The sequence below is a fragment of the Centruroides vittatus genome, unplaced genomic scaffold (genome assembly GCF_030686945.1).
Source record: "Centruroides vittatus isolate TY-2023 unplaced genomic scaffold, ASM3068694v2 contig_1916, whole genome shotgun sequence".
NCBI classification, from domain to species: Eukaryota; Metazoa; Arthropoda; class Arachnida; order Scorpiones; family Buthidae; genus Centruroides; species Centruroides vittatus.
The window spans coordinates 585,137-602,207 of NW_027121179.1; the positions used below are offsets into that span (position 1 = coordinate 585,137).

The following is a 17,071-nucleotide window of genomic DNA, read 5'->3' on the forward strand; positions in this document are numbered from 1 at the left end:
TCTAATTATTAAATTAGCTTCATTATAGCCTATAATACAGCAGATTGTTTGGCATTACTTAAAAATTAAGTTTATGGATTTATTGTTTATGTATGTAAAGAAATACTATCAAAAAAGAAACAATGACACTTATGGAGACTTAATTACAGTTACTTCTCAGGGAGACTATCCAGTTCTTTTTGAACAAATGATTTAAACTGTTGTTTTTCCTTTTTTCTAAATAAGTCTAGTTTATAATTATGTCCCAGGCTCAGAAGAGGAAGACCCTTTCTCCAACCGTTCCTGAAAGATCAACAGCTAGGTTTCTCTTCTGGTGAAGAGAATATTGCAAATTTATTACAGGACTCAAATTTTGACGTGGCAGAAGGAGTTAGGCTTCTATTGCAATTGCATGTTTTGTTAAATGGTAAGGTTGATGAATTTATCAGAAAACTGGATCATCCGACAGAGAATGTAGCTCAAGAATGTAGATGACACATCGATTGATTTCGAGGTGTGGTTGGGGGAGTTGAGTTAAAGGTTGGAGGGGATGTAATTGGTGTCGGGCATTCGCTGGATATGGATAAAATTTTCACAAAATTGTCTTTTTTTGAGAGGGAACTGGATGCTATGGACAATCAGAGAAGGATGAACAATGTTGTTATCCAGGGATTAGAAGAGAGGAAAGAGGAGTCATCTTTGGAAATATTTGACACTGTTAATTCTTTTGTGGTTAATACTTTGAATTTATCCTCATTGCATATTGTAAACATGCATCAAGTTGGGAAGAGAGTTGGAGATAAACCCAGACCAGTTATCTGTCAATTTGGGTCTTTTAGTGATAAATTAAGGTTTAAAAAGGCTGTATTTGAGAATCAGAATCTTAATGTTGCTATGTATGACGATTTTTCTAAACGTTTAAGGAATATTAGATACAACCTAAAGGTATTTGGGAAGAAAAAAAGGGAAGAAGGAGCAAGAAGTGTTCGGTTAAGTTATGATAAGTTATTGGTATAAAGTCGATGAAGTATCAGCCAAGGTGGTACCAATCTCATAGCAACCATTAATGACTTCTGTGTTTCCTATTATGGCGTGGAATTGTGCTGGGATTGGTAATAAACCGCGGTCCTTCTGGAGTTATTTATTCTAGCATGATGTGGTTTTTTTATCGGAAACATGGTTTGTTAAGGGTGGGAGTAGATATTTTTGGGATGAATTAAGAGAATATCATTGTATTGTTAGTGATGCTTTGAGGGTTCACAGTAGGGGGTAGACCTATGGCTGGTTGGTTGCTTTGCATTAAATCTTCTTTGAAATTTATTATTATTTACAGAGATAGTTATACTGTACTGATTAATATTCTGCTACCATTAGGAGAGTTTAATATTTGTTTTGTTTATATGCAGGAACAAAGGTGGCAAGAAATTTTTGAGGTCGATGAATCGAACTGGATTTGGTTGGGCGATTTTAATGGACTGGTGACCATAATGTGATTTCGACAAGTATATGTGATAGTAGTGGTATTACTGTTAATAAGAGAAGTAGAGCCTCTAAGGATGCAAATATGAATGTGAGAGGTTGGAAAATCTTGAGTATTGTGCGGATAATGATCTAATAATTCTAAATGGTCGAGCTTCTGGTGATGAAGCAGGATAGTTTACTTTTGTTTCCAACTGTGGATCCTCAGTAATTGATTTGGGAATAGTTACTCCTTCTGTGTGGAATTGTATTAAATGTTTTAGAATAGAGAGTTGTTTTTGGTTTGATCACTGCCCGATAGTACTTTATTTGGAAGATCGTGCTACAGATTCTTTGGGTGGTTCTGGCACTTGTTATCAGAGGATTTTCTGGGACAGTGATCAACTGGAGTTGCTGTCTGCTGATTTGAGGCACTGCATGGAGCAGACCCCTAATTTATCTCTGTTGGAGCTCAGTAAGGTGATATTGGATTTTGCTAAAGTGAGGGGATTGACCCAAAGGAAAAAAGACTATGGTTGGAATTGATGATTGGTTTGACTTGGATTGTCGATTAATGATTAAAGCCAGAAATAGAGCTTGGTTAGAGTTCAAGAAAAACGATTTGGTGGCTCAGAGGAGAGTTTTTGTGTCGTACCAAAGTTTGGTAAAGAGATTATGTTTAGCAAAGAAGAAAGAATTTTGTAAAAGGTTACAAAATGTAGAAAAGTTTTATAAAAATAATAGATTATTTTGGAATTTATGTAAAGCAAGAGGAAATTGTGTTAGGGTAAATATTAGTTTACTTGATTGGTTTAGTTATTTCTTCTCCCTTTATGGCTCTGAGAGTCCATATAATGCTGATTTAGTGGTTTGTAATGATTGTGTGACTTGGCCAAATGAAATATTGGATTCTTATATTTCGGAGAAGGAACTTAAGAGCCATTTTAAGTAAGTCGAGTGTTGGTGGTGCTACGGGAATAGACGGTATTCCTACTTAATTTTGGAAAATTGATAGTGCTTTCCTTTGTTTATTAGATAATTTTAATAAGGTTTTGAGAACTGGTGTTATTCTGGATGAATGGAAGAATTCTTTTTTTTTTTTTATCTTTTACTTTCTACTTGGACATTGCTTATTAGTAGGATGTAAACTGGTGTTTAATATTTGATACAAGAAGTGATCTTTATTGGTTCCGATGCCTAAGGGTGGCTCGTCAGTGCTTACAAATTATAGAGTATCTTGTTGTTGTATTGTGTGTCTAAGATTTTTTGTAGAGTTTTGTATTATAGGTTAATAAGTTGGTTGAGTATGAGAGATATTCTGTCAGAGAGTCAGGCTGGTTTTCATGCAAGTTACTTGACTGTTGATAATATTTTTATTCTGTATACTGTTATCTCTAAGACATTGAGTAGGAAACGGCGTAAGGTTTATGCTTTTTTATATATTTAGTTTCAGCATTTGATTCTGTTGATAGGAATTTAGTATGGAGGAAATTATTAAAGTTTGGTTTAAGTTTTAAGTTTGTATCTTTAATGGTAGAGTTATATAGTGGTTCAAATGTTAGGATTAAATGGAGGAATTGTTGTTCTCAGCCTTTCTTTTCTGATAAGGATGTTAGACAGGGTTGTATTCTAAGCCCTATTCTTTTTAGTCTATTTTTAAATGATTTGTTGAATTGTATTGATGATTCCAGCAAAGATGGTATAGTTGTTGGTGGTGTTTCCGTTAAGATATTAGCATATGCGGATGACATGGTAATCGTGGTGGATTCTCCGAGGTCATTACAGAAGTCGATTGACCTTCTGGATAAATATTTAAAGGATAATAATCTACAATTGAATCTTGCAAAATCTAAAATTGTGGTCTTTTGAAATGGTGGTAAGGCTTCTAAGACTGACAAATGGTGGTTCCAAGGTGCTCCAATTTAGGTTGTATCACAATATATGTATTTAGGTGTAATTTTTAAAAGTAATGGTTATTTTAATACTCATGAGGTCTTGTAAAGTTAATCTATATATATAAAAACGAATGTATGTCTGTTTGTCCTTCATGCATTACTACACCATTTATCCGATTGCCATGAAACTTCGGGAAGTTGTTTAATACACTCCCGCGAAGGTTTCTGGCATATGTGAAGACCACCATTTCCCCCTTTCAAAAATATATTTATATATGGATTAAGGCTTTTATGTCCAACAGATGACACTAACTCCGATGACTGTGAGGCATTATGCTTTTCTGTGAGAATGGACTAAAGCAGATCATTTTCTACCTATCTATATAAATAAAATATAACGTTTGTTTGTTCCTACCGATTCCTTTGAAATTTTGACACAACGTTGCATTCGAATACGCACGTGTTTTTATATAATATACATGACGAAATTCACCCACTGGGGGCAGATGGACAGGCTTACTGTGAAGAACTTGGCTTCTATTATACTATTTTAGATGCGGTTTTTTGAATTTTAATAGGTTACGTCAACAGAATATGTACTAAAAAGGAATTTTTCGATATTTCCTTGCGGGGGAGAAGGACAGGATTAAGGCTTACTGTGAAGAACTCGGCTTTTATTATACTATTTTAGATGTGTTTTTGATTGCGTTTTAATAGAGTACGTCAAGAGAATGTACACTAAAAAGGGATTTTTTGAAATTCTCCCACGGGGGAAGTGTTATACATTTATAACAGATACATTTTGAGCCACAACAACGCGTGGCCGGGTCAGCTAGTACAGAGATAAAAATGGACAAAGTTATTCATATGTGTCAGTCTGCTAAGTTGTGTAATTTGAAGGATTGGTTAAGGTTATTTAATGCTGTAGTGGGCTCATCTCTTCTTTATGCTTCTGAGGTGTGGGGTTTCAGGCAGAGAGCTTGGACAGTATTAGTTTCCTTTGTTAAGAGAATGTATGGACTTCCAAGGTGTACTCCTGGTTATTTAGTGTCTATGGAGTGTTCATTAATTCCTTTATCTTGCTTGATCTTGGACAAATGTGCTAATTGGATTTTTAGATCATTGAGTTTAAACGAAGAATGCCTTAGATTTGTTTGCATTCTGTCTTGAAACAAGTTGAGATGCCTTGATCAAAGTATTGGTTGGATAATTGTTCAAGGAACAGAATCGGTTTTGATAATTTGCTAAAAGATGTTAACAGTGTTTATTTATTAAAGTTAAATAATTTTGATAATTATATTTTGAAGTTGAATCGTGGTATATTATTAAGTTCTTATTGTGAGTGGTATAAGAGTTTGAATAAACCCTTTTTTGATTGTTCTATTTATAACAGTAATTTTTCTTCTAATGTTATGGCCGTATTAATGCAAGTAAGATGTAATTCATTAAGTTTCTTATGTAATTACAGAAGGGACATTTGCATGTGTGGCGCAGCTATCTCACCATTGGATGCATTTCATATTATCGTCGTTTGTACCTTTTTGTCAAAATTACGTGAGGAGGCCTTTGGGGTTCCCTGTTTTTCATTTAATCAGTTTAAAAAAGTTATTTTTGATTTTGATTTGTTTTCTAAGATATTTATTTTTATAAAGAAGGTTAAATTGTTCATTTCATAATGTTTATGATCTATTTGATCTTGATTTTTTTTATTGTTTTTAGGCTTAAACCGAAAGTAGTGGTTATTTTATGTAAATTATGTCTTGGGGCGTGGTCTGCCTACTATTTAACCTGTGGTTGCTTGGACTGCTTGGGAGACTATCCAATTCTTTTTGAACAAGTGATTTAAACTGTTGTTTTTCCTTTTTTTCTAGGTAAGTCTTAACCTAGTTGGTTGTTAATTTGTTTCGGACAGTTCTCCCATGTAGTTCTTTAAGTTTTGTTCTTTTTGAATTTAGTTTAGAATGATATATTAACAATTTATGAATTTTGTTATTTCAACTGATGAATATATTTGTGGAATAAGTTTATATTATTTTGTAAGATTATGTATACTTGTGTTTTGTTTTTTGTTCTATCCCCGCATCAGGGTCTCTGTACCAGTATGCTAAATAAATAAATAAATAAATAAATAAATAGTTACTTCTCAGTGTGGTCTTGATGTGGGAAAGTCCTACTGAAAAAGATGTAAAGAGCATAAGTGACTAAGTGATTTTTGATACCAAAAAATCCAGAAATGAGTTGGAAAACTTTTCCTGGTGAAAAATATTCATGTTTAAGAAACACAAAGATATATTAGCACAAAGTTAAAATTGAGTGAAGTGCCACCAGTTGTAAAATTTTATTTAAAAAATAATTTTTATATTATTATTATAAAAAGGCAAAAGGGTTAATTTAAGGTAAAGAGCAGTTTTTTTAAAAAACTGTAAATACCAATGAGTAAAATTTTCATTAAGTCCAACCCCACTGGAGATAAGCATGATCCCTCGTATCTTTCCATCCTGTTCAATCTTTAATCACCAAAATTTAACAGCTTATGTACAAGTTACAATACCAAATTTCTTCTTAATCTTTAGTTCATACTCAGATAAAAAATGAAATGTCTACAAAGACATGTAAATGAAAGTAGATTGTCTCTCTATACCTACTGATATAATTACATCATTACAACAGTAGTGGTTAGATTGAGATGATGTCTTCTAGCACTGCTGGGTAAAGGATAAACTGTAGATTAATTGGGGTATTGCTTGGTGTTTATAATTAATAGTAATTAAGTTGTGCACTTAGTATCATACCTAATTAGTATCCTTTATTGATACCATCCAATATCCAGCATAAAAATATTGTGTAATTATTACAGAACATTTTTCATGTTACATATTGGGCAGTATCCATAAAACATACTAATTAGTATGATACTAAGTGTGCAACTTAATTTTAAATTATTTTGTAGATAGAATCTTTTGTTTTGGGCAGTAGAGATTACTTTATCATTTAGCTTCAAAAAGATATCAATTAGTCAAGAAGTTCTATTCCAACTTACAAATTCTGGAGTTAAAACAGAGATTTAAATTTTTGTTTCTATATTATCCACGTGATCTTATTTATAAATAAGACTTATTACATTGGTGTAGTTTCAAAATTAGAAAAAGGAGGAGGAAAATCAGACAAAATATCTGAAAAGAGATATTTTGTCTGATTTTTGACTAAGTTTTTCCTCCTTTTGCTAATTTCAAAACTACACCAGTATAGTAAGTCCTATTTATAAATAAGGTCTACATGGATAATATATAATTCCATTTAAAGCACCGTAAACAATACATTGAGTTTAGGAACACAGATTTTTCCTGTTTTGTTAGTCTCATAAATGGGAATAAATATCACTTTAGACACCTCTCTTAGCTATTGAAGTGAGGTAGCAACCAATATGGAGTTTGATTTACATTAAAACTTCTGCAATTTTACAAGGAAATTTCAAAGATGCCACAAAGCGAGGTTTTACTATATACTGACAATAATGTCAACACCTCATATACCTAAGAATACTATCTGCTTGAACTGTTCTTTTCATAACACTCGAAGATGGATGACAGATGGAAATGCCTCCATTTTCACTTTTCTCTTTATGCTTCAATTAAACAGTTTGTCGATTTTAGATTGCAAAAAGTAGCTATTCTGTGAACTAATATATATTGTACATTTTATTTCTTTCAAACTGTTTTCAGAGTTTTACATTCACAATGTTCTGTAACAAGCATAATGTATAATAAAATTGTTTATTAAGAAAAAATAAAACTAATTGAATATTCAATGTTAAACTGTTTAAACTAAACAAATATAAATTACATCAGTGCAAAAATAATTTCTAGCAATCTTTGATATATCAAAGCAGTATTGGAAAAGGTGAAAACACAACTCATTATGTTTACTTTATTACGTAAAAATCTCAATAATCTTGATATTGTTTTATAATTAAAATTCTTTAATGAGGAAGTATTGATCTTGTATTAATTATTTAGAATGGGGAAATATTTTAAACATTTAGCATAATTTTATTAAATATAAAGTATTATTTACCATGATCTGTCTTTGAAATTTTCTTATTTGTACAATTTCATGATAGGTTTTCAATCATTTCATTTTCTTTCATCTTCATAATAATCTTTTGACATGTCTTAATTCACAAACAGTAAATGACAATGTAAAAAATTCTATGTATACAATAAAACCAACTCAAAACAGAAAAAAATATTTGATACTGTGTGATTCCAGTTTTCATGAATTTTACTGTAATATTGTCAAATGTTCAAAATGATAGCTATAATTTTCTATATTTGTATCCCATAGTCCATTTGCTATAACTTCATGCATGCAAGAAATAGTTTGCAAAAACAGTACTTTTTCTTAACATGTATTTCTGGAACTAAATTTATAATAATTAACACATGTTCTCACTTTATTAGGATACTGCTGCTGCTTCTGCAATGAGACAGGTAATATGGAAGGATATATTTTGTAGGATATAGTGATGAGGTGGTCACTTTACTTCATTTTATGCGCAAAGTTACAGCAAACAGACTATATATGCATAGCTTTTGATACAATATATCTGATGATTTCAAATGTATAATTGTTTTTAAAATTGATACAGTAGAGCATTGATTATCCGAAAATATTCGAGACTGGGTTGTTCAGATAATCGATTTTTTGGATAACCGATTATATACAAAAAAATATATTAACCTATCCCATATAGAAATTCGTTAAAATCCTGGAGTGTTCTTAAGTACTCTCTCATGGTGCGTGTTTTAGCTGGTGCCAGATGCTGCCTGCTAAACACACACAACAACAAAAATAATATTGGAGTAGCCCAAGACATAGCCAAATATTGCAGCGCCACATCACTAGCAAAAATTTAAATTTGCCAACTGGAACACTTTTGGTTAACTGATGTTTTAGTTGATCGATATTCAGATAATTGATGCTCTACTGGTACATTTAAATAACTTGTCAATTTTTCTAATTGTTCATTGCTAATAATATTTAACAAGTGAAAAGTTTTAAAATATTTGAAAATTTGGTTTATTTTTTAAATATATTTAACAACTATTTTTATATATATATTGAAATACAAGTCAACAAACACTAAGCTTTCATTTTATTAATTCTGACTTACCTTTTTTACACTTTGATTACCAAATTTTACTTGATGTTGTACTTGTTGAATATATTTTTGTTGTTTTGCACCTTTCTTGTTTTTTAATCCAAATGTTTTATCCTGAAAATACAATTTCTTTAATTTGAAAAATATTTCATAAATAAATGATTTTAATCATGTGAACAATCTTTTTAAATTTACAAAAACCCAAAATTAATTGTAGACACCAATAACAAGGATTGAAAGATGAGTTGAAGTCTGCACCAGTCATAAATGCTGATCTCCACCTCTCTTTGATGTTTCAAAGAGAGGTGGAGATCCAAAGTATTTATATTAGTGGTCTCTTTGAAACATGTTTCAAAGAGACCACTAATATAAATATGAAAAATTTTCATCAACTTAAGTTTTGCCATTATCATATCATGTTCATGTTTTAAATAAAATACAAAATTTTAGGCTCTCCTCTATGTTTTGGGTCTAGGTGAAAAGGATGGATTTGCTTATAAATATAAAAAGACAGAATTAAACTGTATTTTTAAATTTAAAAATAAGATAAGATTTAAATTTTAATTAATAAACTGATTTTAATCAAATATTTGATTTCTTATTTAAATCTAAAACAAATTATACCTTGCCCCCTTTTCTATTCATAAACATTTTCAGAAATCCTTTTTTTCTCAATCATGAGATGAGAAACTTGTCAGAAAAGTGTTCAGTTTGAACTTCTTTTAAAAATGGGACTTTTTGTTGGCAATTAAATAATTGCTAACAAATCTGGCAATTAGATATTTAGGAAACATTTTAATTAAAACGTCTACTGTTAATTTAATAAATTGTTATTTCAATGTCATGGACTGTATATTACACAAAGAAAAACTTCATTATACTTTGTAAATTTAATATTTTCATTAATACTGTTTTACATATAATCTTGAAATTCTAAATATAAGAATAAAGCAACATTTAGTTTCAAAATTTTTGATTCATCCAGTTCCAATATATAATGCAAAATAGAGGCCAACATACACCAGAATTCTAAGTTTTTTTTTTACATTTCTAGGCTCCAGAGTGTCAAAATATTAAGATTTCTGGGATTGAGATACTTTCTGGGGCATCAATGTTTGACCAATCATCATACTCTCCCTATATTATATTCTATAACAGCTAGAAAGTAAAACTGAAAAATATTAACAGAGAAGTATTTCTATAAGAGTACTGTTTTTATTTGATCTTACTTCGTTAATATTTAACCTGCTTTTAAGGTTACATTAATAAGTTAGTGTATTGATTAATAATATATCATAATCAACAATCGTATCAATTTCTGGATATGATTACTGTATTTACTTGCATATAACAGGGGTGGCCAACAAGTCGATCGCCATGCCAATTTTGGTCGATTGCTAGTGATGTCTTGACTTAATGTATTATATTTGTAACCGAACGCAACTGTATGCATGCAGTTATGACTCGACTCATAAGCAATGAGTGCACTTCGTACTGAAACAGTGTATAAACATAGTATGTATTTCACACTTTCCCCTCCCCACTTAGACTATGCCTATGACAACAAGTCAATCGCGACACATTTTTACGATAAAAAGTAGATCTTATGTGCACAAAAGTTGGCCACCCCTGGCATATAAGATGGTTTTTATTCATTTATCACATCTTCATATTCCTAGATCGTCCTATATGCGCAAGCAAAAGATTCTTTGTGTTTTTGCAAATAATTTTTGTGAACCATGTATTCGCATTTTTTACCGGATGCTTATCCTCTTGTGTTTAGAAACATAAGTATTTTGTCTGGGCTGTTTGAATCGTTCTTGTATATTGTTGGGAGTAAAGATAAATAGCAATAGGAAAAGCAAAGCTTTTGAATTGAATTCCAGATTGAAATTCCAAGATCACACGGGAGCTCGATATAATTTTAATCCATTCCCACATGAAAACAGATGATTATTCAGAAATCAGAATTTGGAGAAACTCATACGTGTAATTGACAGTGTGTGTTCAACTGTTAAGAATTGGCAAAAAAAAAGGTTCCCAATTGTCCAGCTTTACATGAACAAATTATGTTGACAATTTTACAAGATTTTTCCTTAAAGTTTAAAAATGCCAGTAATTTTTGTGGGACAATGTGTGCATTTACGTTCATTTGATATTTTACTTATGATTAAAGGAAATAAAATTAGAATTGTATTAATAAATCTAATTTTCTTTATTTCGGTCTTTAAAGTCACACCTCGTCCTATATGCCAGGTTGTCTTATATGCTAGTAAATACAGTACTTTACTAAGAAAAAGTTAAACTAAGTTCTGAATCTTCCCTCAGCTGATTATATACTAGTAAATAACACCAATATACCAGCAAATATACTATGACAAACATTTTCAATCCAAATAGGATCTTCTTCAGGTCAAAATATTCAATAGAATTAGAATGCTTAAAGATCAAATTTAAATTTTTTAAATCAACGGAACAATTAAATATTAAAACAAGTATAAAAATCACATCTGTGTGTTAACATTAACAATAAAAATTAAACAAATATATTTGTTACAAATCTTAAGGGAATTAATTGATTTTTATTTCTTATTAATGTTGTTGGGATCATTAAACTAAGAGTATAACATTATAAAACAGGTTCATTCTTTCTTTCTTTCTTGTATGTGCATAGTACATGACACAACAAAAGCAAGTTCCTATGAAGCACAAGATTTAGAGTTAGTACACATTTAAGCTTTCTCCAAATACTTATTCAACAATAAATCAAAGTTGTTCTTACAGATTTATTACAGAGTTGTTATAAAAATATTCAGAAAAGTTTAACACCACTTTTATAAATTTATCTATTATCTTTCTTAAAGACATATATATATAATATTGTATCTGATGTTTTCATATCTTTTATGAATCTGAATAACTAATAATTGGATTTGTCGGATTATATTTGAGTTACTAATTTAACTAACTGTAGGCCCTATAATTTGGTTTAAGATAGATGATAAGCTACTATTTTGTATTATCATTAGTAATTAAATTAAAATAAATTAAACTACTTAGAATGATCTGGAAGAAAGGATTGACCTAGAGTCTCCAGGTTTTTGTAACTCATCTCTTGGTTCTGAGTTTTATGATAATTTCTCTAGGCTGCACTGATTTTTAAGCATTACTAAATAAACAATAATAATCAAATTTCTGAGCATGCTATTCCTCTTCTCAGTAGTTCTCTTTATTAAAGTTTTAATGCCAAAATACTTCTACAAAAATTCTTTTGCCTGATGAAGACTGTAAAGCACCATTAAAACAACTTGTGTCTATTTTGTGTTTATTCAAGTTTTAATACTGAGAGATAGCTGTTTATTGAGTTGCTTATCTAATTTGGCATGAAGTGTACAGTGGGTGATCGGTGAACAAACATAATCCATTCCAAGACTTTGTTCGCTATCTGAATTGTTTGTTAACTGATTAACCGATTATCAATTTACCATAGGTTTTTATGGGAATTTGATTAATTTGTTCTGAAAACCCCAAAAAATAAAAAATATATACTTTCTTACTAGGTTTATTTATATGCAATAATAAAAATACATATATACACAATCTTGCATTTTTATTAGTCATGTTTTTTCCGTTTGTGGGGGTTAAAGAATCTGTCTAATGTCAATTGCTTTTCTCTCTTCTTCAGGATTTTTCAGAAGTAATTAATAGCATTATAATTGTTGAGATCACCAAGCCTATTAACCTCAACCTGGTTTGGATGCCATTCTAAGACCGTTGTTCTAACATCCTCCGACTTCTTCAAAAGATCTTTAATAACAGATATCGGCATTAATCCTCTTTTTCAGAAAAAAACATATCTCGCTGAGTTTCTTGGCGTTCTTCTATCATCAGATCAGTTTCAGGTTCCATTATAAGCTCTTCAAAAAGTTCTTTATTTTTCAGATGTGATTTTTGTTACTCCTTTAGCTGCTTGAATCACCTTGATTATACTATATCTTTCTTAGATAAGATTGAACTGCTGCCTACTGTAGACCTGTTCAAGCCATACTGCCCAGCAACATCAGACATCTTCTGCCACTCTCTTTTGCTATTATACTCTTACCTCAAAATAAAAACAGACGCAAAACTTAACGAGTGCCCACCCGACAATCTCATGCAAACACTATAAAAGAATTGTTTCTGTCAGAAAAATAAAAGGCTGGAATTACAAGGGAGAGTTTCAAAGTTCGGAGCAATACTATCTGATCAGTATATACCGAGTTGAGAATTGATGTCGACATCTCCCGTGCTCCAAAAAGTTTCGAATTGTTGCCTAAAGACAAGGGAAGACCAATCGATATTCATTATTTTATGTCACTTCTTTTTGTGTTTGTTCTGTGAGGTGTTCGTTGTCCGAACATAAAAATCTTTTGTGAAAGGGTTTGTTATCCAATCACCCACTGTATTCAAATTTTGGTGATATACTTTACTCAATCAGTTATATCATCATCAACATTTAGCAAAAACTATCTTCTAAATACTAAAATTCATACCTTCCTCTCACTTTCCAGCATTCACTGATTAAAAACAAACGTTTCAGGCTACCTTTGTTGGTCTGCATTGGGTTAAGCATTATTCTATATCAAACATCTATAGCAGGTTTGAAGTTTGAAATAACACCATTTTTCTTTGATGTAGTTGATTTTGAATTAAAATATACTGTATTTACATATTATATTATATTATTAGAGGCATTTTAATATTTTTATTTGTAATTATTTGTTTAATTTTTTAATGTCTATATATTTCAATTTAAAAATAATTATGCCAAAGAAAAATAGTGTTATTCCAAACACTATTTCAAACCTGCTATAGACATTTGATACAGAAGTCTGCTTAACCTGATGCAGGCCAATAAAGGTAGCCTAAAACAGTGATTCTCAAAGTGGGGGTCGTAAAAAATTGATGCCAGATCAATTTTTTCAAATATTTTATAAATTTACTATGGATTCATGTTTAGAAATAATAGAAATAAAAAATATATAAAATAATTTTTACTTAAATAAATTGCACATATAAATAATAAAAATAATATAAATATTTAAATATGAGCCTAACCCCCTCCCTCCGGGATGTTTTTTGACACATACTTATTCTTCGGGGGTCCTTTGAAATTTTTAAGTGCAGAAGGGGGGTTGCGGTCCAAAAAGTTTGAGAAACACTGGCCTGAAACATTTGTTTTTAATCAGTGAATGCTGGAAAGTGAGAGAAAGGTGTAAATTTTAGTATTTAGCAAAAACATTTATTTCTTTATAAAGTTCAAAATCAAACACAAGTTATCAGTGACAAAAATATGATGATGCAGTAAAATAACATAATAATGAAGTAGAAACATCAAATCTATCCTATCTGTTTAGTTGTGTCCAACTCTCAGTCACACTATGGGTCAAAGATCTCCATGCCTCTATCTTGCACAGCCTCCTTCAATTCTGTTATAGACATTTCAGTGTCTCTTTTAATTGTGTTGACCCACCAAGTCCTTGGTTGGCCTTGCATTCTTTCCCTGCTAACCATCCTTAGCATGATTGTCTTCTCAAGGGAGCTGGTTCTCATTACATGGCCAAAAAAAAGAACAATTTCTGTTTAGTTATCTGGGCTCTGTCTAAGACAGTTTTGTTGGTAATCCTCATTGTTCAAGGAATGCACAAAAGCAGTCTCCAACACCACAGTTCGAAGGCCTCTATCTTCCATCTGCTTTTTTCAGAGTCTAAGTTTCACATCCATACATGGCCACAAGAAAAATAATTGCACTAACCAATTTGCATTTAATTTGGAGGCTGATGTCTTTGCTCCTCCCAAAGCTGTTTACACAAATCATCAAATAGTAACTCCTTACTAACATACCAAAAATATCGATCAATTACAGTTTTAAGTATATTTGATATTTTAACACTTATCAAAATAAATTGATAAATTTAAACTGAGAAATTTAGAAAAAATTAACTTATCAATAAGTTGTGCTAGTTTTATGATACTATACTAAATTCTTTATTAATGGTTAATATATATAATATTTTTCAAACTATCAGATTAGAAAACATTGAAATGTTGAAGAAGTTAAAAATAGAATGAATTTTTTGATTTATGCAAGCTATATAATTTTAATACTTAATAGTATGTTTCACTTATAAAATCAATCCTATTAAAAGCCAATTCATCAGATTATGATACTTTCAGCTTTGCTTTTAGAAAATAAAGTACAGTAAAACCTATTGAAAACAGAACCTGCCTGACAAAGAAAAGAATCTTTGAAACAGAACAGCAATTTTCTGTCAAAAAAAAAAAAAAAAAAAAAACTATTTAAAATGGAAACTTGCCAAACCAGAAAAAAAAAACATTTGCAATTCCAGTTTAGACAGTTTTACTGCATTTATAAAAATATTTTATGTATTATTTAGATTTTTCTGAAGTCAAATTAATAATCAAAACCATAAAATATAGTTATAAAAATTAAGAATATTTATCATTTTTTAAATAACAACAATCCCATTTAAATCCTAAAAGTAACCAGTAAAGAATCATCATAATTATGATTCTGTACTGATTCTAGCATATTCAATAAGTTTGTATCTATTCAAGAATTAGTTTATCTGTATTTTTTTTATCCTGAGATTTTTTAGCCATTTATTAAATGTTTTCTTAAATAATTAAAAATTCAAATATTTTTATAATTACATATAAAATCAAACCCAACTTACAATAATTATCAAAAAATATTGTTGGTTTTTATTTGGACTATAATATGACTAATTAATTATAAAGATATTATATAATTTGGACTAAATGTATATAGCTATGCCACAATCTTGTATTAAATTTAATAGTTAAATATAAATTAATTAATTTAGGATATTCTGGAAAAAAAAGATCAATATGGGACAAGTCTCAAGGTAAAACTTCTGTTTGCTGTGCAGATATACTGTATTCAAATTATGCCAGCCAAACTGCTGGTTCAGACCAATTAATTTGTAAGATACAATAAAATCTCATTTTAATGGATTGTGGAAGAATGGATCTTTCCCCAGATCCAGCCAAATTAATGTAATTTTACTTCCTTTTAGTAGATCTTTAACTCAGAATAATGGTCCTTTTCTAACCCCAATTACTGTAAACACTGCATTTTTTCAATGTTTAATTAATATTTGCAGAAACATGCAAATATTAATTAAACATTATATATATTCTACTTTCACTCAGACTCTATTAAACTGTAATACAAACAACACCTTAATGCTGAGAACCTTTAATTTTAATAATAAACAAACATTTTCAGCTCATTCCATGAGCCATCGTCAGGCTAACTACATTCGAATACTATTTCGAACAAGCAGTTCAAATAAATAGAACTCACGTGCGTTGCTAAACTACGCAAACATAAATGATATAAATAACATAGATAATAAAATAAAATAAAATATGCCAATGGTACACGTATACATTGTAAAATCTATAGTTCCATAGGCAATCCTTTTCTCCTAGTTAATGCCTTCCTGTGAATTTTTTAATTAGAAAAGGGTGGTAAGAAAAATGGAGCGCATTACGCTTATCAACTTCAAAGAGGACATAATCATGTACAAAAGGTATGTGGACGATGTGCTAGTTATATGGAGGAACCACGCAAGAATACAACAATTCTTAAGTGACATGAATTCCAACGATCATGGCCTGAAGCTAAACTTAGAGCAAGTCAGTAGCAACGAATTGCATTTTTGGACATTGGTATTACATTTAAGAACGGATCAATAAACACGAAAGTTTATATCAAACCGACACACGACCCGCTATATATACCGTCAACATCAAATGATCCTATTAATTATAAGCTATCAGCGTTTAGAGCTTTAATTAGAAGAGCGTTTCAGTATTGCTCTAACATAATGGATACGATGCGTGAGCTGGATAGAATTAGGCAGGTAGCTAGGATGTTGGGATTTGGTCCAAGAACAGTTGAGCATTTGATTGCCGCTTACAAGAATCCTATAGAAAGCAAGAATAAAAGAGATCTGACAAACGGTATCATGAAATTCACTTATAATAAACGACTATCCTCGGTTATTGAGGGTATTGCAGGCCGCAGGAACAGCACTGTTGTGTACAAGAGCTCCCTCGATTTATAAATTATTAAGGAACGACAAGGATGGAATTAAACGTAATGAGCAACCAGGCGTGTACTCGATACCGTACAGCAACGACCAATTAAGGACTGATAAAGAATACATCGGGGTCACGACGAGAAGCCTAAGTAAAAGGATTAAGGAACACAGATATGACGTGGCAAAAAGTAAATGCACAACAACATTGGCAAAAATGGCGCAAGCTGAGGGGTCCGTTGTTAAATGGGAGGAGGCCAGGATCATAACACCGATACATTCGCCGACACTGGCAGCTACAACCGAAAAATGTGAAATTTATAAGTCCAGCTTAACCAACAAATGCATAAATTACAAGGATGCGACGATTTTGCCGTCAGCTTGGAAGTTTCTAATTAAAAAATTCACAGGAAGGCATTAACTAGGAGAAAAGGATTGCCTACGGAACT

The 17,071-nt window shown here is 30.8% G+C and overlaps 1 protein-coding gene across 1 annotated transcript in view; it reads right to left on the bottom strand.

Moving 5' to 3' along the window:
* The window catches only part of LOC136970320 (zinc finger CCCH domain-containing protein 15), a 39,060-nt gene that overhangs the window by 11,227 nt on the left and 10,762 nt on the right, over positions 1 to 17,071 (bottom strand). Inside the window, exon 2 of the mRNA XM_067264746.1 lies at positions 8,506 to 8,607. Within this exon, the coding sequence (XP_067120847.1) occupies positions 8,506 to 8,607 (102 nt within the window). The remainder of the gene's footprint in view (positions 1 to 8,505; positions 8,608 to 17,071) is intronic.